General features: G+C 38.8%; 1 protein-coding gene across 4 annotated transcripts in view; it reads left to right on the top strand.

Moving 5' to 3' along the window:
* The first annotated feature begins 2,678 nt into the window (after nucleotides 1-2,678).
* The window catches only part of CNBD1 (cyclic nucleotide binding domain containing 1), a 301,600-nt gene continuing 281,386 nt past the window's right edge, over nucleotides 2,679-22,892 (top strand). The window contains exon 1 of one of the 4 annotated variants that reach the window (XM_087420362.1): nucleotides 2,679-2,918. In XM_087420362.1, coding sequence (XP_087276488.1) covers nucleotides 2,809-2,918 — 110 coding nt within the window. In that variant the 5' untranslated portion in view covers nucleotides 2,679-2,808. Of the gene's footprint in view, nucleotides 2,919-6,914; nucleotides 7,125-22,892 lie in introns of those variants that run through there. The other 3 variants (XM_087420360.1, XM_087420363.1, XM_087420361.1) reach the window with 3 other exon arrangements.

Here is a 22,892-nt window from a genome sequence, read left to right as displayed (position 1 = left end):
TGTTTAATCTCCATGTATTTGTGGCTTTTCTGATTTTCTTCCTATAGTTGATTTCTAGTTTCATACCGTTGTGGTCAGAAAAAGATGCTTGGTATTATTTCAATCTTCTTAAATTTATGGAGACTTGTTTTGTGGCCTAATATGTGATCAATCTTGGAGAATGTTCCATGTGCATTTGAAAAGAACGTGTATTCTTCGGTTTTTGGATGGAATGCTCTGTATATATCTACTAGGTCCATCTGTTCTAAGGTGTCGTTTAAGGCCAATGTTTCCTTATTGATCTTCTGTTTGGATGATCTATCTGTTGGTGTAAGTGGAGTGTTAAAGTCCCCTACTATTATTGTGTTACTGTCTATTTCTGTTTTTATGTCTGTTAATAATTGCTTTATATATTTAGGTGCACCTACATTGGGTGCGTAGATATTTACAAGTGTTATATCCTCTTGTTGGATTGTTCCCTTGATCATTATGTAATGCCCTTCTTTGTCTCTTTTTACAGTTTTTGTTTTAAAGTCTATTTTGTCTGATATGAGTACTGCTACCCCAGCTTTCTTTTCATTGCCATTTGCATGGAGTATCTTTTTCCATCCCTTCACTTTCAGTTTGTGAGTGTCTTTATGTCTGAAGTGTGTCTCTTGTATGCAGCATATATATGGGTCTTGTTTTTATCCCGTCAGCCACCCTATGCCTTTTAATTGGGGCTTTTAGTCCATTGTCGTTTAAAGTAGTTATTGATAAGTATGTACTTACTGCCATTTTTTAACTTTTTTTTTTTTTCCTCAGTGTTTAAGTAGTCCTTCTCTGTTCCTTACTTCTTCTATACAGAATTGATGGTCACTTTAGTTTGACCTCTGTCTGAAAGCTGTACTCTTTAACTACCCTCCTCCCTCCTTTTATGTTTTTGATATCATATCTAACCTCTTTTTTGTGCATTTGTATCCATTACGTTCTAATCGTGGAAATAGATAATTTTTCCTATTTGTGGTCTTCTCTTTTCCCCTTAAATCAGTCCCTTTAACATTTCTTGTAACATTGGTTTCTTGGTGACAAACTCCTTTAATTTTTGCTTATCTGGGAAAATTTTGATCTCTCCTTCCATTTTGAACGATAACCTTGCCGGGTAGAGTATTCTTGGCTGTAAGTTTTTTCCTTTTAGCACTTTAAATATATCGTGCCATTCTCTTCTAGCCTGTAAGGTTTCTGCTGAGAAGTCAGCTGATAGCCTTATGGGGTTTCCTTTGTATGTAACTTGACATTCTCTTGCGGCTTTTAGGATTCTCTCTTTATCTTTAATTCTGGACATTTTGATTATGATGTGTCTTGGTGTGGGCCTCTTTGGGTTTATCTTGTTTGGGGCTCTCTGTGCCTCCTGTACCTGGATGTCTGTTTCCTTCCTTAGGTTAGGGAAGTTTTCATCTATTATTTCTTGAAATAGATTCTCTGCCCCCTTGTCTTGCTCTTCTCCTTCCGGGACACCTATAACACGGATGTTAGTGCGCTTGATGTTGTCCCAGAGGTCCCTTAGACTGTCCTCACTCTTTTTAATTCTTTTCTCTTTTACCTGTTCACCTTGGGTAATTTCTTCTAGTCTTTCTTCCAGCTCACTGATCCGTTCTTCTGTATCCTCTACTCTGCTTTTGAGTCCCTCTAATGAGTTTTTCATTTCCAGTATTGTATTCTTCATTTCTGATTGGTTCTTTTTATATCTTCCATTTCTTTGTTGACATTCTCACTGAGTTCATCTATTCTTCTCCCCAGATCAGTGAGCATCCTTAACACTCTTAGTTTGAACTCTCTGTCAGGTAGGTTGCTCATTTCTGTTTCACTTAGTTCCTTTTCTGGGGTTTTGTCCTGTTCCCTTACTTGGAATGTATTCTTTTGCCTCCTCATTTTGCCTCTTTCCCTGTGCTTGTGTCTACGTATTAGGTAGGTCAGCTACGTCTCCTGCTCTTGGATAGGTGACCTTATGTAAGTGATGGCTTAGGAGGCTTCCAGTGTGCTTCCCTCAGTTCTCAATGTTCCAGGGGTGACCCCTATGTGGGCTACGTGTGTCCTTCTATTGTGGCCTGTTAGCTCTCCCTATAGGCGCCCAGGGAGGCTGAGTTATGCTCCTGGCCAGCTGTTGTAATGCTCAGCTGCTTGTAGTTGTTGTGGGCCCTTCAGTCTCTTTATCAGGTGTGGGGAGCCCCAGCACAGTTGGCTGTAAGTTCTAATACCACATTTGTGTTGCAGTATTTCTTTTAAGTGAGTAGGCCCCCAGTGTGGCAGATTGTTAGGCTCAGGGCCTTAGAATTGCTGTAAACCTCTAGCCTATTAGGTCTCTTGTCAGCTCTCTGAGGATTGCAACTGGGTGGGGCTGGCCTCAGGCACAGGAGCACCCAATTGTTTCAGGCTTTGGAAGGTGGGGCAAACCTCCTATGTGGGTCTTTGAGAAGCACAAGTCTTCTGCAGCTGACAAGCCCTGCCGCCCAGAGGTCCACACACACAGTCAACACAGTCCTGCCCCGTGTGGCGCCCGACCTCCCAAGCGGACCCAGTCTCTCCACGGCGGGAGCCCCACACACTCCGCCACCACCCCACACTCTCCACCCGCTCCTTGTGCACACCCTGCCCCGCTCAAGTCAGCTCAGTTGCCAGGCTGCAGAAAATCCAGTCACCAATCTATGCAGGCCCACAGGTTGCCTGAGGGCTTGTTGTTAGGTGGGGCCAGTCTCTAGGGTGGGCTGCCTGCCTTGGCTGAGCTGGATTAAATCGGTGCTCTAGCGGGAGGAGCAGACCCTGGGCTAGCAGGCCTCAGGGAGAACTCCAATGGCGTCTGTGTCAGCACGCTCACACCAGGCCACAACAATGGCCGCCGCCAATGTCCCAGTCCCTGGAGAGGTCTCACCCCTCACCGAGATGCACTCAGGGCCTATTAGGTGAGTCTCTTGTCACCAAAGCAGTGTGCACCTTTCTTTCTGGTGATTTTAGGATGCTTTCTGGAACGGGTGAGTTTGTGCGCGGGCCCTTTAAGAGCCAGTTTTAGTTTCTTTGTGAACCGGGTTTTCTGGGGGTGCTCCCCAATGCTTTAGTAGCAGGCAAAGTCAGATATTATGCCACTGGTGTCGATTGTGCTGGGTCCACAAAATGCCCACAGCGGGGGCGCTCCCCGGCTCAGGGCCCCGCGCCTCCAGGGAGGCTGCGTACCTGTGAGCTGCTCCCGGCGGCCGTGACGCTGGCGGCTTGTGAAGGCGGCGTTTTTCCTCTCCGGAAGGGAGTCTCTGCCTCTTCCACCCCAGTTAGGATTGTCCGTTGTTGCAGGAGTTCCTCTCATCCAGTTTTCAGTTCTGTCTCAGGGGTAATTTTTCCACCAGTAGTTGTAAATTGGCTGTGTCCACGGGAGGAGGTGAGTTCAGAGTCTGCCTACGCCGCCATCTTGACTCCGCCTCCCCTGTTTCTTTCTAATACTGAATTATTTTCCATTGTTAGGATATATTACGTTTTGTTCATTCATTCATTGTGTATTTGGGTTCATTCTAATTTTTGGACAGTGACTAAAGATGAGATGAACATTTATGTGCAAGTCTTCATAAATGCTTAGGACTGGAATGGTTAGATTGTGTGGGAGGAGTAACATTTTAGGATATGACTGAATAGATTTCTAATGTGGCTGTACCCTTTTACTTTTCCATTGTCAGTATGTAAGAGTCTAAGTTGCCATCACATCCTTTTCAACACTTGAATTGTCAGTCTTTTTAATTTTAGCTATCCTGATGGGTGTGTAGTGACTTCTCAAGATTTAATTTGCATTTCTCTGGTGACTGTTGATGTTGAACATCTTGTCATGGGCATGTTCATTTGTGTACCTTCTTTTGTTTATCTGTTGGTTTATCTTCTGTACATCTGTTCAGATATTTAGCCTATTTTTTTATAGTTATCTTCTTGTTGAGTTAGAAGGACTCCTTAGGGGGCCGGCCCTGTGGTGTAGTGGTTAAGTGCGCACGCTCCGCTACTGGTGGCCCTGGTTCGGATCCCGGGCGCGCACGGACCCACCGCTTGTCGGGCCATGCTGAGGTGGCGTCCCACATACAGCAACTAGCAGGATGTGCAACTATGACGTACAACTATCTACTGGGGCTTTGGAGAGAAAAAGGGGAAAAGAAAGGAGGAGGATTGGCAATAGATGTTAGCTCAGGGCCAGTCTTCCTCGGCAAAAAGAGGGGAATTAGCATGGATGTTAGCTCAGGGCTGATCTTCCTCACAAAAAAAAAAAAAAATGACTCCTTAAATGGATACAAATATTTTGCTTGACAAATGTATTGCAAATATTTTTCCCATTCTCTGGCTTGCAATTCCACTTTAAAAAATATCTTTTAAGGAGCAAAATATTTTGATTTCAATAAAGTGCAGCTTATTAGGATTTTCTATTATGCTCCGTGTTCTTTATCTCCTAAGAAATATTTGGCTAACTCAAGGATGTAAAGATTTTATTCAATGTTTTTTCCCAGTTTCAACTTTTCCATTTAAATTTTTGATTTGTTTTAATTTTTTGTGCATGATGTGAGGTAAGAATCACTTAATTTTTTTTAATGTTAATTTGAATTTTATTAATTTTATCTTTTTGTCTGTATTTAATTAATTTAATTTATTTATTTTATTTTTATTTTTTAAATTTTTTGTTTATTGTAGTAACATTGGTTTATAACATTGTATAAATTTCAGGTGTACATCATTATGCTGCATAGGTTACATCATGTTCACCACCCAAATACCAACTACAACACATCACCACACACATGTGCCGAACTACCCCTTTCACCCTCCTCCCTCCCCCTTTCCCCTCTGGTAACCACCAATCCAATCTCTGTCCCTATGTGTTTGTTTATTGTTGTTATTATCTACTACTTAATGAGGGAAATCATACGGTATTTGACCTTCTCCCTCTGACTTGTTTCACTTTGCATAATACCCTCAATGTCCATCCATGTTGTCACAAATGGCTGGATTTCATCGTTTCTTATGGCTGAGTAGTATTCCATTGTGTATATATACCACAGCTTCTTTATCCATTCGTCCCTTCACGGGCACTTAGGCTGCTTCCAAGTCTTGGCTATTGTGAATAACGCTGCAATGAACACAGGGGTGCATGTACCTTTACAAATTGGTGTTTTCAAGTTCTTTGGATAAATACCCAACAGTGGAATAGCTGGATCATATGGTAGTTCTATCCTTAATTTTTTGAGGAATCTCCATACTATTTTCCATAGAGGCTGCACAAGTCTGCGCTCCCACCAGCAGGCTGTGAGAGTTCCCCCCTCTCTGCATCCTCTCCAACACATGTTGTTTCCTGTCTTGTTAATTATACCCATTCTGATGGGCATGAGGTGATATCTTACTGTAGTTTTGATTTGCATTTCCCTGAAAGTTAATGATTTCGAACATCTTTTCATGTGTCTGTTGGCCATCTGTATATCTTCTTTGGAGACATGTCTGTTCAGGGCTTTTGCCCATTTTTTAATTGGGTTTTTAGTTTTTTTGTTGTTGAGATGCATGAGTTCTCTATATATGTTAGAGATTAACTCCTTATCATACGTATGGTTTGCAAATATCTTCTCCCAATTGTTAGATTGTCTTTTCATTTTGTTGATGGTTTCCTTTGCTGTGCAGAAGCTTTTTAGTCTGATGTAGTCCCATTTGTTTATTTTTTCTATTATTTCTCTTGCCCGGTCAGACACGGTGCTTGAAAATATGTTGCTAAGACTGATGTCGAAGAGCGTACTGCCTATATTTTCTTCTAGAAGTTTCATAGTTTCAGGTCTTACGTTCAAGTCTTTAACCCATTTGGAGTTAATTTTTGTGTATGGTGTAAGGTAAGAGTCTACTTTCATTTTTTTGGATGTGGCTATCCAGTTTTCCCAACACCATTTGTTGAAGAGACTTTCTTTTCCCCATTTTATGTTCTTGGCTCCTTTGTCGAAGATTAGCTGTCCATACATCTGGGCTTTCGATTCTATCCATTGATCTGTGTGTCTGTTTTTGTGCCATTACCCTGCTGTTTTGGTTACTACAGCTTTGTAGTATATTTTGAAATCAGGGAGTGTGATACCTCCAGCTTTGTTCTTTTTTCTCAGGATTCCTTTAGCTATTCAGGGTCTTTTGTTGTTCCATATAAATTTTAGGATTCTTTGTTCTGTTTCTGTGAAAAATGTTGTTGGAACTTTGACAGGGATTGAATTGAATCTATAGATTGCTTTAGGAAGTATGGACATCTTAACTATGTTAATTTTTCCAATCCAAGAGCACAGAATATCTTTCCATTTCTTTGTGTCTTCTTCAATTTCTTTCAGCAATGTTTTATACTTTTTGGTGTACAGATCTTTCACCTCTTTGGTTAAGTTTATTCCTAGGCATTTTATTCTTTTTGTTGCAATTGTAAATGGGATTGTATTCTTAATTTCTGTTTCTGCTACTTTGTTGTTAGTGTATAGAGTTAAACATGGCAGGTTGTTAGGCTCAGGGGCTTACAATTGCTATAAGCCTCCAGCCTTTAGGTCTCTTGTCAGCTCTCTGAGGATTGCAGCTGGGTGGGGCTGGCCTCAGGCACGGGAGCGCCCAATTGTTTCAGGCTTTGGAAGATGGGGCAAACCCCCTATGTGGGTCTTTGAGAAGCACAAGTCTTCTGGAGCTGACAAGCCCTGCCACCCACAGGTCCACACACACAGTCCTGTCCCGTGTGCGTGCCCCAACCTCCTGAACTGGACCCAGTCTCTCCATGGCGGGAGCCCCATACACTCCACCACCGCCCCACACTCTCCACCGGCTCCTTGTGCACAGCCTGCCCCACTGAAGTGGGCTCAGTTGCCAGGCTGCAGAGAATCCAGTCACCAATCTATGCAGGCCCACAAGTTGCCTGAGGGCTTGTTGTTGGGTGGGGCCAGTCTCTAGGGTGGGCTGCCTGCCCTGGCTGAGCTGGATTAAATTGGTGCTCTAGCAGGTGGGGCAGATCTGGGCTTGCAGGCCCCAGGGATAACTCCAATGTTGTCTGTGTCAGCACGTCCACACCAGGCCACAATAATGGCCGCCACCAATGTCCCAGTCCCTGGAGAGGTCTCACCTCTCACTGCAATGCACTCAGAGCCTGTCAGGTGAGTCTCTTTTCACCAAAGCACTGTGCACCTTTCTTTCTGCTGATTTTCAGTTGCTTTCTGAACCCCATGAGTCTGCACATGGGCCCTTTAAGAGCCAATTTTAATTTCTTTGTGAACCAGCTTTTCTGGTGGTATTCCCCAATGTTTTAGTAGCAGGCAAAGTCAGATATTATGCCACTTATCTCAATTGTGCTAGGTCCACAAAATGCCCAGAGCGGAGGCGCTCCCCGACTCAGGGCCCCACTCCTCCAGGGAGGGCTGTGTACCTTTGGGCTGCTCCTGGGCGGCTGTGAAGCTGGCAGCTTGTGAAGGCTGTGTTTTTTCTCTCCAGAAGGGAGTTTCTGCCTCTTCCACCTCAATTAGGATTGTCCTTTTTTGCAGGAGTTCCTCTTATCCAGTTTTCAGTTCTGTCTCAGGGGTAATTTTTCCATGAGTAGTTGTAAATTGGCTGTGTCCACGGGAGGAGGTGAGTTCAGAGTCTGCTTACACTGCCATCTTGACTTCCCCTTCTGAGTCACTGTTAATTTTGTCCATATGGATATCCAATTGTTCCAACAATATTTATTGACAACACGTTCCTTTCCCTATTAGAGTTTTGTGGCACCTTTGTTGAGCGTATATTTGTGGGTCTATTTTGAACTCTTTTCATTGATGTGCATATTTATTCTTTCACGAATATCATAACGTCTTAATTACTGTAGTTTTATGTGTCTTGCCGTCACGTAGGGTGAGTCCTCCAATTTTGTTCTTTTAACAAATTAATTAAGGATATTTTTAGGCACTGAATTTTTATATAATTCTTAGAAACAGATTTGTCAATGTTTCTTCTGGTTTTTGGAAATAATTGTGTAGAAATTCTATCATTTCTTTTTTTTTTTTTATGAGGAAGATTAGCCCTCAGCTAACATCTGTTGCCAATCCTCCTCTTTGTGCTGAGGAAGACTAGCCCTGGGCTAACATCTGTACCCATCTTCTTCTACTTTGTATGGGATGCCACCACAGCATGGCTTGATAAGCGGTGCATCGGTCCGTGCCCAGGATCCAAACGAGTGAACCCTGGGCTGCTGAAGCAGAGCGCAAGAACTAAACCAGTACGCCACTGGGCTGACCCCTGTATCATTTCTTAGTTAAATATTTTGTAGAACTTTCCAGTGCAGTGAACTTTCTCAGAAGTCTTTTTTGTGGGACAGTTTTGAATTAGAAATTATTTTTTAAAATACATATAAGACTATCCAGACTATCTATTCCTACTTCTGTGAGCTGGGGTAGTTTGAATCTTTCAAAGAATTTGTCCATTTCAATTAAGTATTCAGGGTTTTTTTGCCATAATGTTGTTCTTAATATTAACTTCATATTCTTTTAATGTCTGTGTGATCTACAGTGACTAATGTTAGAGTCTCATTCTTGATATCATTTGAACAATATTCTCTCATTCTTGATATCCGTAATTTGTCTTCTTCCTTTTTTCTTTGTCTTTGTGGTTAAAGGTTAGTCAATTTTCTTAATTTTTTCAAATGACCATCTTTTGCTTTCATTTATTTTCTCTATTTTTATATTTTGAATTTTATTTATTTTTTGCTGTTATCTTTCCTCTTTGTGTTTAATTTGATCTTTATTATCTAGTTTCTTAAGGTTTAGATCATTGATTCAAAACTATTATTATTTTTTTTTTGGTGAGGAAGATTGTCCCTGAGCTAACATCTGTGCCAATTTTCCTCTAGTTTGTGTGTGGTTGCCGCCAGAGCTTTGGTGATGAGTGGTGTGTAGGTCTGTGCCCAAGATCTGAATCCATGAATCCTGGGCCACTGAAGTGGAGTGCACAAACTCAACCACCACGCCACCAGGCCTGCCTCTATTATTGTTTTTTAAAATAAGCATTTAGTGTTCTAAAATTTTCTCTAAACACTGCTTTAGCTGCATCCTATAATTTTTGATATATGTTACCATTTTCATTTAATTCAAAATATTTTCAAATTTTCCTATTGCTTCTTCTTGACCTATGGGTTATTTAGAAGTATGTTGCTTAATTTCCAAATATTTGGGGATTTTCCAAATAGCTTTCTGTTATTTATTTCTAGTATAATTCGCTTGCATGTTTTCAGTTTTTTAAAAAAATTTAGGTTTATTTTATTATCCAGAGAATAGTTTATCTTAGTGAACATACTGTGTACATTCTACTGTTATTGTGTGGACTACAGTCATGCATCGCTTAATGAAGGGGATACATTCTGAGAAATATGTCGTTAGGTGATTTTGTCATTGTGCAAACATCGTAGGGTGTACTTACACAAACCTCGATAGTATAGCCTACTACACACTCAGGCCATGTGGTGCTAATCTAATGGACCCCTGTGATACACGTGGTCCATCGTTGACCAAAACATCATTATGTGGTGCATGACTGTATTTTATAAATGTAAATTCATTCAAATAGGTTGATAATGTTGTTCAGGTGTTCAATCTTTTTTATAATTTTTCTATCTATGCATTTCTTAGATTATTGATAGAGGATGGTTGAAGTTTCTAACAATAACTGTGGATATTATTTCTCTCTTCAGTTTTATCGGTTTTTGTTTCATGCATTTTAAAACTTTGCTATTAGAAGAATATGCATTTAGCATATTAATGTCTTCTTGATCCCTTTATAATCATGTAATGTCCCTCTTAATCCTGGTAATATTCCTTCTTTTGTTGTCCACTTGGTCTGCTTTAACACGGCCTCTGTAGTTTGCTTTTGATTAATGTTTGAATGGTATATTTTCCCCCTTCATTTAATTTCTAAATTATTTATGTCTTTATATTTAAAGCAGGTTTCTTGTACACCGCACATACCTGTGTCTTGTGTGTGTGTATATGTGTGTGTGTGTGTCTATGTTTAATCCAATCTGACAATCTCTGTTTTTTTTTTTTTAATTAGGTTATGTATTTATTGATATCATAAGTGAAAGTTGAACATTTCAGTCATTTCCAGGACTGCCTTTTTTATAGGGTAAACAATGGCATATAAATTTGACATGACAGTAAGGCAATTTAGTGCAATAGTTACGAGCATGGATTTTCAGACCTCTGCCACTTATTAGGCATGTTACCTTGGGAAAATTATTTAACCTTTTAAGGCCTCCATTTCCTCATCTGTAAAATGGGCCTAAAGCAGTACCTATGACATAGGTTTGTTATGAGAATTAAATGAATCAATATAATTAAAGAACTTGGAAGAGTGCCTAAAACATAGTAAGTATACTATAAATGTTAAATATTATTCTTGTTGTTGCCATTATTATCTTTATAATTGTTATTCACTGTTAAAATTCGCTGGTTCTCAGAATCAACCATTTTGTTCATGTCTGTATCCCAGCACCGAGAATAGTGCCTGGCTGTTCTGTTGGTAAATTTTGTTGAAAAACTAAATTATGCTAAGCACTTTACTTCTATTAGCTCATTAAATTCTCACAACAATCCTTAAGGGTAACTATTAGTATTAAATGTATTTTATAAATGAAGAAACTGAGACACCACAAGGTTAGAGGTCACGTAGAGGTCACATTGAAATTAAGAGGTCACATCACTAAGAAGTGGGGATCCTAAGCTTGAAGGTGGAGCAGAATGATGCCAGAGCACATGCTCTTGAGCACTAGGCCTCGCTGCCCTTCCCACTGCAGTAAACTTTGCAGTTCATTTACTCCTGGGTCTACTAAATAAATCCACCAGACAAAGTTTTTTTCACATTAAATTACAAATTAAATTAGATTTACCAGGTCATCCATTGCAATGGTGAGCGCAGCTAAGATTTGTTGATCAGTGAGAGAGATCTGCCGAAATCATTTACTGTGAGATTTTTTAGACACAAACAAATAAGGCTAAATGCTAGCATAGTAGGTTGAGTGGGTTGAAAATGAGGAGATGTTAATGGCAAACACTGTAACTTTGTTTCTAGTTCTTTCATGAACTGGACATTATGTGACTTTGGATAAATCAGTTAAAATCTCTTCCTTGATTTACCCCATCTGTGCGGTATTGCTGACCACCTCAGGAGGGTAGAGTAAGAATTCATAAAGAGGCATTCAGGTGAAAGATGTCACATAAGAACTATAATATACAAAATGATTTTTAAATGGCTTTGTGTGGTTGGAATAAAAAAGTATTATATTTCAAAATATGAAACCATTTCACTCTCAACTCTTGCTGAGTCTGAAAGAGTCATCGTTTTTTTTCAATCCCCTTTACAGTTGCTGTACAACCCAAGTAAAATCTTTCTTTCTTTTTTTTTTTTTTTAATTTTTTGTTTATTGCAGTAACATTGGTTTATAACATTGTAAAAATTTCAGGTATACATCATTGTACTTCTATTTCTGCATAGATTACATCATGTTCACCACCAAAATACTAATTACAACCCATCAGCACACACATGTGCCGAATTATCCCTTTCACCCTCCTCCCTCCCCCCTTCCCCTCTGGTAACCACCAATCCAATCTCTGTCTCTATGTGTTTGTTTATTGTTGTTATTATCTACTACTTAATGAAGGAAATCATACGGTATTTGACCTTCTCCCTCTGACTTATTTCACTTTGCATTATACCCTGAATGTCCATCCATGATGTCACAAATGGCTGGATTTCATCGTTTCTTACGGCTGAGTAGTATTCCATTGTGTATATATACCACAGCTTCTTTATCCATTCGTCCCTTGATGGGCACTTAGGTTGCTTCCAAGTCTTGGCTATTGTGAATAACGCTGCAATGAACACATGGGTGCATGTACCTTTACAAATTGGTGTTTTCAAGTTCTTTGGATAAATACCCAGCAGTGGGATAGCTGGATCATATGGTAGTTCTATCCTTGATTTTTTGAGGAATCTCCATACTGTTTTCCATAGTGGCTGCACCAGTTTGCATTCCCACCAGCAGTGTATGAGAATCTCTCTGTTTTAATTCAGATGTTTAGAACATTTACATTTCACCTAAGTATCACTGTGGTTGGAATTAAATCTACCACTTTTCCAGTTGTTTTCTCCGAGTCTCATCTGTTCTTTTTTTTTTCCTCCACATTTTGTGTTTTCTTTTGGATTGAGTTTTTTTTTTTAATTTTATGATTCCATTTTATCACCTCATTGGTTTCTTAATTATAACTCTTTTAAAAATGTTTTTAGTGGTTGCCCAGTATTGTCAATTCACAACTTTAATTTATCAGAATCTACCTTCAAATAATGTTTATACCACTTCCAATATAGTGTTAAAGAATTGCAAAAGTATATTTCCACTTCTCTATAATTCTTTATGCTGCCGTTTTCATATATTTTATTTTATATATGTTGTAAAACCCACAATACATTGATACTATTTTTTGCTTTAGATAATAATGTGTCTTTGAAAGCAATTAACAAAAAAAGCTTTTTGTACTTATCTTTATTTTTGCCATTTCCAGAGCTCTTCATTTCTTTCTTTCTTTTTTTTTTTTTTGTGAGGAAGATCAGCTCTGAGCTAACATCCGTGCTAATCCTCCTCTTTTTGCTGAGGAAGACCAGCTCTGAGCTAACGTCTATTGCCAATCCTCCTCCTTTTTTTGTCCCCCAAAGCCCCAGCAGATAGTTGTATGTCACAGTTGCACATCCTTCTAGTTGCTGTATGTGGGACTTGGCCTCAGCATGTCAGGAGAAGCGGTGCGTTGGTGCACACCGGGATCCGAACCTGGGCCGCCAGTAGAGGAGCGCACGCACTTAACCGCTAAGCCACGGGGCCAGCCCGAGAGCTCTTCATTTCTTTGTGTAGATCCAAATTTCTGCCTGGCATTATAACCTTTCTGCTGGAAGAAACTGAGTTAATATTTCTTGTAGCACAAGCCTATTGACAATGAATTCTTTCAGCCTTTGTTTGCCCCCCAAAATATGTTTATTTTACCTTTGTTTCTCTTTTGTTTTGAGACATGTTCTCACTGGTATAGAATTCTGAGTTAACAGGTTTTTTTTTTTCTTTTGCACTTTAAATATGTGTCATCTTGTCTTCCGGTTTGCATAATTTCGATGGAAAGATTATTGCAATCCTTATATTATATCAAATGTGCCATTTTTCTCTGGCCAATTTTAAGATTTTCACTTTTCAAAAAATTTTCTTCAGTTTAACTACAACGTGTTAGGTATTTTTTTAAAAAAGTATTTATCCTGTTTGGTGTTTTCTGACTTCTTAAATCCATATTTTAATGTCTTTCATTATTTTTGAAGACGTCAGTCATTACCTCTTTAAGGATTTCTTCTGCTCCCTTCTCTTTCTTTTCTCCTTTTAAAATTCTAATTACAGGCGTTTGACATTTTTCCATGCCACCTGGACGCTCTGTCCTGAATTTTTTTTAATCTTTTTTTCTCCTTTGGGTTTTAGTTTGAGTAATTTCATCCATCTGTCATCAAGTTCATTAATTCTTTCCTCAGTTATTTTGAGTCCACTGATGACCCCATCAAAGGCATTCGTCTTAACCATGCTTTTTATTCTATCATCACCATGTTAATCGTATGAATTATATATGGGTCTGGTTCATTTGATTGCTGTGTCTCCTACCAGTGTGCTGCTTTACCTTGCTTCTTTGCATTTCTCAAAATTTGTACTTGGTAAGCTGACACATATGTAAGATAGTAGAATGAAGAGTATTTATGTCTGGAAGTAAGGCTCACTGCTTTCTTTGCTCAGCTTTTAGAATGGAGGATTGAGTTAAACTTGAGGGTTTTTTATTGCTATGGTTACCCTTGGTCCATCATTGACTTCAAATTCCTCTAGGATTATTTTGTACTTAGAGTGGGCACTAGGTTGCAAGTTTTTCTCAATATTCCTATTTCATCCTCAGTTTTAGGCTTTTCCTATGAGTCTGTGCCTCAGGGAGATTCTTTTTCCATGTTCTACACTTCCTTCAGCATGAGACTCGTGATACTTGTTTCCCTGTGCTTGTTAGCCTGTAGTTGGAGGGGGCAGGATCATTCTTTATTGTCCTGATTCAGCCTCGGTTTTAGGCAGGCACTGTGTTCTTGGGTCTCAGGAGTGGAACTTTCTAAGTGATTCTGGCCCTACCCCAGCAGCAGAGCATCTCCAATTGTCTGAACCCAAGCCATTTTCCTGCCTGTATCCAGGGATGGAGGGTTTTATTTGTTCCCCTACCTTAGTCCCCAACTGCCGTGTGTCCCCACTTGTGTCCTGAGGATGATGGGGTTTGCTGTCTTTCTCCTAATGCCTTAAGCTTTTGTTCCCTAGTAGAGATAGACAGGGCTTCATGCTTTTCCCTCCTTTCCATATCTTCCCATGACAGAGGCTTTCTTCATTCTCTGCTGCCGCTAGAATCTCTCCTAAGGTCCTGTTGAGGTCAATGAAGAGCTTGTGAATGGAGGTGAAGGTTCCTTGAGTCTGAGGCTCCTAAGGGTCTTAGAATCTCATGATAGCTCTCGCTCACATCCTTTTAGAATTTTTAAAATGATTTTTAGCTAGATTCTTCTTATGTGGTAATACAGCACCCTGTGCCTCTTCCTCCTATGTTCTGCCTCAGCTTATGCCCCTCTCTCCCTGGAGGCAAATGACTTTCCTTAGATTCCAAGTGAGTTTTTTGCCCTGCAACCTCAGCTCTCTGGTTTATTATAAAAGAGTTATGCTTTTATAGATTACTTGGCTTTTTCTGGTTGTTAAAGTGTGGGAGAGACATTCTTTCTAGCTTTTTACTTGCGAAGCAGAATAAAAATAGGACTTTGAAGCAAGGTGTACAGGCAGAGAACAGAATACTTTGTAACAAGTGTATGGAATCAGTTCTGAAGTAATGATTATTGTATTCAGATTTTCAGATGTTACTGTTTTGAAATATTGTCTCTTGAGCAATACAAATATTATAAACCTGCTTTTAAAGCCCAAAACATTATTTTCAAAGTTATGTTTTTGTGAAAAATGAAATAACTCTTTAAATTATGGAGTTATATATACTGAAAATACAAATTATAGAATTGATGTTAAAACATAAAAGAAAACAAAATGTTATAATAATATATTTCTTATATTAGTGTTTAGTTTTCGAGATATTCCCTGAGGTATTACTAATCAGATCCTTTACAGGCTTATTAATTGCCTACATTTGAATATTTCAGTTGCACGTGGAAGAAAATCTAACTGTCTGAAACTGAAAGGTAAATGCACTTTCTCATAAAACCAAAAGTCCAAAGGCAGTGAGAACGTTACACGCAGGTTGGACAAGAGGGTCGCAATGTCTAGCACAGCTCCAGTGACATTTCTCTGCGGTCCCCTCCTTGGCCTTCCTTTGGGTGTCGGCTTAGTCCTTCGTCTAGCTGAGCTATTCCAGGCCTTACGTTTGGAGATAATACCGTCAAAGGAAGCAAGAGAGCCCAACATGCAAAGCAAAAACTTCAAGATCCACTCGGTTAAAATCAGGTGTGGTCACATGCCTACTCCTGAAACAATCGCTGTCCCCAAGAGGATGTCATATGCTTCCTGGATTGGCCTAAATCATAGGATTCTTTCCTGGAAGTGGCAGTGAATTCAACTTCCTTAGGATGAAATAAAATGCAAATGAATGTCAGGAATAACTGGGAGCAGAAAAATGGATGCTAATGAAGCACTTCTTAGTATCCATTCCACATATTTTTTGAGTGCCCATGGGGTGTAAAGCACCAACCTGACACTTTGGAGATTTAGAGTGCATGAAGAAAATTCACCATCTACATTCAAAAATAGAGCAGAATATGGCAGTATGTGGCAAAATAGCAGTGAGCATGTTGTTGAGGGATACTGTAAGAGAAAGTCTTGGAGATTCTTCTATTGAAATGTAATTGCTGTGAGTTTTAGGATTATAGAGCTTAGAGTTACCTGAGAGATCACTGAGTTCACCTTTCTCATTTTACAGATGAGGTAACACAGACCAGATATGCTAAATGGCTTGACAAAGGTCTTGTGGGCGGCAGGTGGTGAAGCCTGGGAGAGAACACAAATTTTTTGGCTTTGAGTCTGCAGCTCATTACCATTACCTGTGTTTCCATTACCTTGTGTTTACTCTGAAAAAGAAACATTTTGTGATCACATTATGTGCATGTAAAGTCATTTGTTACTATATAATAGCCTTTTAAAGTGATAAATTGATTGCAAAAGTTTTATCCTCTTTTCCAAAGGCCAGGTTGTATGAATGCCTGCCTATGAATGTAACTTTCAGATTGAAAGCATGTTAGTTTTTTTCCCTCTATTTCAAAGACATTTTTCAAATGTTTCACCTTTGACACTGCCACCTACTAACACTTATGAATATTAAGTAATGTCAGAGGTTAATGCACTACTAATGATAGGTTGTTGTAACTCAATTGGCCCCTCTTGGCATGAAATGCCCAATAAAATGTTCTTTTTATAGCACAACTAAGTAGTTTTAGTTATATTGTGCCTGACTGAGGACAATAGGATGTTTTGTATATCCATGTGGCATAGCTGTCTTTCAGGGTAATATGAAAAGAGCATTTATGACTTTTATAAATTGTTTTATAAATTACTGATGAATTTACCACTTTTCCTGCCATTCATAGTTATGACACATTTTAGTAATGCTTAGTTTTAAAACATTGTGCTAAATAATTTAACTTTTAATAATATTTAATTGAGAAAATTTTAAATCACACTTGAAGGAAATATATTTTAATAGTAGTAATAGTATTATGACTAAAATTATTAGGGAGGGGTAAATTTTCACATGGTTTTATTAGCATTTTGTTGCCAAAAGCCCTCATCAACACCACATCTTTTTATATTAAAGGTAAAGAGTATTTTTTAAAGAAATGAGTTGATAAATCAAGTCTCATTGAAAGCAAATTGAAATTTTTTTTTTTTGATGAGGAAGATTAGCCCTGAGCCAACCACTGCTGCCAATCCTCCTCTTTTTCCTGAGGAAGATTGGCCCTGAGCTAACATCTGTACCCATCTTCCTCTATTTTTTATATGTGGGATGCCTGCCACAGCATGGCTTGACAAGTCGTGTGTAGGTCCATGCCTGGGATCCAAACCCACGAACACTGGGCTGCTGAAGTGGAGTGTGCAAACTTAACCACTATGTCACCTGACCAGCCCTGAAAGCAAATTGAAATTTTTAATGTAATATGACAAAAACACAATTAAGCACTTATGTTGTTCTTGGTATTTTTGTGGACAGAAGTGTAACCAAAAGAGCATCTCTATCTTAACAAAACTGACAATCTTGTAGAAGAAATATGGCATGAACATAAGTAAATATATTCAGCCAAATGTGGTATGGGTTATATGAATAATACATAGTAATTTGAGAACACAAGAGAAGAGATGGCTTCGATGGAGGAGATTTAGAGAAGACTTCATAGAGAAAAATGTAGTTGAGCTAGGCTTTAAAAAGGCTTAGTAGAAGATGGAAAAAAGAAACAATAAGGCATGAAGACAAGAAGGATCGCAGAATTTTTAGGGAACGGCAGGAAGTCTTGCTTGGTGGGAAAGATGGATCCATGAAGTGAATTAGATGGAATTACAGATAAGAAAGCAGGTTGAGTATGGTGGAACCAGATCTAATAGTGCTTTGAGTAGTAATTGGCCAACTATAGACTTGATTCTATAGCCAGGGGTAGTCATTAAAAGTATAATCTTGAGAACCACATGATCAGGGTGTCAAAATATGAGTAAAAATTGGTATTTTGCAACTGTATAGGATGGACTCAAATGTGTGTGTGTAGGGAGATTGACAAGCGGCATGGAAAAAATTGAATGAGATTATTTCATATTCCAAACCAGAGATACTAAGTTCAGTTCTGGCAGGGGGAAATGGAAACCAGAGGTTAAATGTAACTAGCATTCTAGAAGTTGACTTGACAAGACATAGTGACTAACTGAAGGTATGTCTGGATTTGTTGGGGATTAAGAAATATATTTGAGAAGAATAAAGAGTGTCAGATATTTTACAGAAAGTTGAAAGAATTAAGACTGAAAGCAGCTGTTGCATTTGTTAATTGAAGACCCTTCTTTCTATAAAGATTAGTTTTACAGAGTCATAGGGGTGAGATCATCTTGCAAAGATCTGAGGGGTAAATGAGAGGTGAGAAAATAAGTTTGGGATTATAATTTACTGTTGCTTTTTCCCAAAGAATTTTTTCTTTTATGCAACTTAAAATTTTTTATGGTATTAGACTTTGATAGTATTGAAAATGTTACTTGTTCATACAGAATGTCTTTCACTAGTCACAAGTAGGTATTTGGTAATACAGCTAATCAGTTCCTCAGATTGGATATTCAGGTACAGTCTTAATTTACAGAGATGAATGGGAAATTCAGATTGGGATATTTCTTTTCCTTTTCATTTTATTTGTCCCATTCTCCTATTTTAATGTTTTCTATAAATACAAATGTAAAATGAATACACCTTTATAATAGTTTCATTTTTAATCACATGGTTCTTCTGGCATACTCTTTCATAGAATGTAATGTTTCTATTTCATTTAATTACTGTTTAATTAGTGTGCAGTTTGTGAGGAGGATAAATAATTCACAAGAGATAAGCAAGCATCAACTTGAGATTGTCCAAGAGAGCGCATGTTTTATAAAGACAGCTTCAAATAAGATTATTTCGTTTTTGTCATTCTCTAATATGTCCTCTAGAAAATGCTAATTTATCTTGAATGACTGCCTTGTGTGGCAGTTAATAACCTTCCAAGATGGTTGACTGATGACAATGCAGTGTTCACCAATATCTGACGAAGGTGAGGGAGTGATTGGAAATATATTAATTCATCAGAATATATCAGTTCCCAATATTCTACTGAATTTAACAACTGACGTACTTTTTAAAATTAACATATTTACAGTTAGATGAAATTGATATAAATTGTCTACAACAAGATTCTTAGTTTACTTATCTTCAAAGTTAATTTTCTAAAAAACATTTTTAACTTTATTGAGGAATAATTAACAAATATATTTGATATACATTTATACTATGGAAGGATTACTACTTTTCAATATATTATATTGTTGTTATATATTATATCGATTAATTCTTACATCTACAATTGCAGGTAAATATATTAATTTAATTTTCCTAAAGAGAAAACTAAGACATAGAGAAATTAAAATATGCAGGAGCAAAGACAGACCAAGAGAAACAGTCAGGGGAGGGCTTTAGATCTGCTACTTCCACCTCTCACTCCTGTCAGCCTCTGCCCTTGAAGGATAATTCAGCTTTGTCTATTCCAAATAGTGGGGAAGTTCTTGCTTGTCTCACATTTTCAGTCCAGAGGATCTCCACCAGTTTTAGTATTTCTGAGATCAATTTATAACTGCAAATTGCATTTATAATAGAACTTTGATGAACCCAGGGGTTTCTATAATACTGGCTCATATATATATAGATGGTATGAAATCCACCCCCTCCCCCCATTTTGCTGTCCATTTTTATCTCCTGTGCTGGCTGCTCTCCCTGTACCTGACTGCTAAATATCGGTAATTTCCAGAGCTTATTGTTCTTTTCTTACTCTGTTCATCTTTCCTGGGCCACCAATGACTTAGATAAGAGTCGGTAAGTCATCATCTCATAGACTTGTATCCCCAGACGTTACCGCTCTTCTGACCTCCAGATCCGTCTATCGGTTCTGAAATTGGGTGTCTCATGGCCACCCATATTTAACATCCTCAAAAGTTAACTTCTCATCTCTCTAAAACGCTGTGACTTCGAACCTGTTCCTCTCTCAGTCTTCCCTTTCTCCGTAAAATGAAGGGCCTTTTTGCATTAATGCAGTTACCTAAGACAGAAACCTGACAGTCACCTCTATTTCTCCTCCCTTCCTCGTTCGTGTCTGCCACTTGGAGTTTATCATTGAGTCTTTGGCTTTAACCTCCTAAATATCTGCAACAGGGACTAGTGATTAATGTACGCATAAACTCAGTCTTTTCATCTCCTGGCTTCTAGGATAAACGTATCCTTGTTTTCTTTGTGACTTCTTGGCAGCTCCTTTGCTGTATAGGATTGGTAGCAGGGACAGTTCTTGTAGGAAATGTATTAAATGGGACTTCCCATTTGTGGGGAACTTGAGTTGTTGCTGGGGATGGTGGAGCTGCTAATGTTCTGCCTCTGTGAGCAGCAAATGGCCGATGGGAATAGAAAACCTGATGGCCCCTTCTGGCTGGTAGCGTGGCATGGTGCAGTGGTTAGGGAGTTGGCAGAAGAAAGTGAATGGAAAATTTCTCTGGCTGGGAGAGGGCAGCATGTTGAGAGGAAAATCCAATTGCCATAAGTAGGAAAGTTGAAAGAGAGTGTATTAGTCATGGTTCTCTGGAGAAACAGAACCAATAGGATGTACATGTAGAGAGAGGGATTTATTTTAAGAAACTGGCTCAAGTGATTGTGGCGGCTGGCAAAATCTGCAGGGAAGACTGGAGACCTGGGGGAGACTTGATGTTGCAGTTCGAGTCCTAAGGCAGTCTGGAGACATGGGGTACCTTGGACTTTCTTTTTAAGGCTGTCAGCTGATTAGATGAGGCCTCACTACATTATAAAGGGTAATCTGTTTTATTCAGAGTCTACTAATTTAAATGTTAATCACATCTAAAACATATCTTCACAACAGTATGTAGACTGCTATTTGACCAAACAAGTGGGTACCATACAACAGACACATAAAATTAACCATCACAGAGAGGGAGTATGTCTACAGGGGATTTTAAAGGAAATTTCTGTGAGAAGTAGTGTGCAAAGCTCTCAAGCCAGTTCTTTACAAAATTCAGTAAAGAACACCATCATTTTCAAAGCTTCTATCGATGTTTAATGCAGTACCAGGCCATGTGGGCATCCACATCATTTAAACAACATATTTAATACATCCACCTCTTTTCTCCCCATTGCTGCCACATTTCTGTTTGGAGGGTTGTTCTTGCCTGAAGGATTGTATGGTCACCCATCTAGTATCTCTTTAGCCACTCTTGTCACCCTCTCCCATCTTTTCTCCGTGTATCAGTTTATGAAGTGACTTCCAAAAACACAGATTCCCGTGTTTCAGTCTTAGCATGAAGAACCTAATACTTAGCAGTGACTATCAGCTTCACGACTACCTTTCAAACTTCATCCTATATCATTTTCTCCTGTTGTCTGTGCCTTAAGTGTTCTAGGACTATTCCATTCTGGCCTTATTCAGTTCCAGTAATTTCTTTTTTTTCCTTCTGTCCCAGAGACGTCTCACTGTCTCTCCCCTCAGCCCCAAATATTCTTCTTCTCTATACTTAGGGTAGGAAACCACTCCCATTTCCTCAGTTCTCACTTTGAACGTCGTCTTATAGAGGAGTCTATACTAATTCCAAGGGCTAGGTTAATTCCTCTTTGAATGCGTCCATAACCTCCTATACTAATCATTTGTTTAAAATCTCTATTTCTTTCTAAGCATATTAGCACAGATTAGGCATGCAGTAAGTATTGAATTCATGGCTGGATCCACCTCAGAACACACCTGATCTTCAGTCTCCATCGTAAATCGCTGCTTTTCTGAGAGTGACATCTACAAGCCCACTCCACCCCTGGTCCCCCCTTAATTACAAGGGGAAAACATACTTTGTGGATTTGGGCAGGTCCACTGATGATTGTGCTAGGAATTTGGATAAGCAAAGATACTACAGGCCCAGGCTTCCCAGAAAAAGATGCCATTGGATTCACTTTTTAGGTTTTCTTCTCTCTTCCCCACAACTGTAGTTGCTACAGTTAGAAGAGCTGTGGAGGCTACTACACGTAGGAAGGGCCTGAGCTTTGGAACTATTAAGCATAAGCTCTTAAGTGAAGCTCTTAGATCTTAGAGCAAATGTTTCCTTTTCCTGTTACTTTCCTTGATGTTCCTTTTACCCCCAGTGCTTTTTAAAATTAAAATTTAATTTTTTTTTTACTTATCACGGTCTCCTTCCTGGAGCGGTTAAAAAAAAATCAAAAAAGAGGAGGGAATGTTATATTTATGCATTTATTCATTTCATAAGGAGAATGCTAATTTTTAAAATTTTCACATCACTTCTAGCCTTCTGGGACCTTGGAAGACCTGGTCCCATTGCTATGACTGTTAAGTGTTTGCTCCTGTAAACTTTGTGTGCACAGAGGCTACAGGACTCCGAGACTTTAATCCAGAAGGCAAATTATTGGGGATCTTTGCTCAGAGCAGTTCTGTTAAATCCACAAAAGTAATGTATGCACCATGAGCAGCTGTCTATAACCTACTAAAACACCACATTCACGGTGGTGTAACCTCTTCAACTAAACTGTGAAAGCTTCAGATTAAATGGGGGTTAATTACATTTCCTGCTGTGCTCTGTTTTCACAAAGTGCAAAATGCAGAGCAAAATAACCTGGAAGCTACAAATTAGAATTACCTTTTCCTCTCTTCTGGGGGCTAAGAGATTGTTTGGTTTGGATTTGGATTCCTGGAAAACCTAGTGCTTTCTTAAGATAATACACTCGACTGCCTGAACTGAATATACGAAACTGATTAGGAGATAAGCTTGTAATTTTTTGGATATCTTCTTATTTGAATATTGTCTTTTTTCTTACTTTCCTTCTCTCTAGGTAGATTAGATGTCTCTCCTCTCTGCTGTTGTAACAATCAATAAAATAGCTTTCATTTTTAATTTGTGATCTTTGCATCATAATTACTAGATTATGTGTCTGTGTACTCTACTAAATTGCCTGTTGGCAAGGCAACAATCTTGTTGTCCTTGTAAGGAGGCCTGTGGCAAGCACTAGGTTATTACCTTCTGAGTGAGTGAG

The sequence above is a fragment of the Ceratotherium simum genome, chromosome 31, assembly GCF_057802395.1.
Source record: "Ceratotherium simum simum isolate JZ-2026a chromosome 31, ASM5780239v1, whole genome shotgun sequence".
NCBI classification, from domain to species: Eukaryota; Metazoa; Chordata; class Mammalia; order Perissodactyla; family Rhinocerotidae; genus Ceratotherium; species Ceratotherium simum.
Note: the sequence above shows the minus strand (reverse complement) of the source record. Positions and strands in the feature narration are given on the sequence as shown.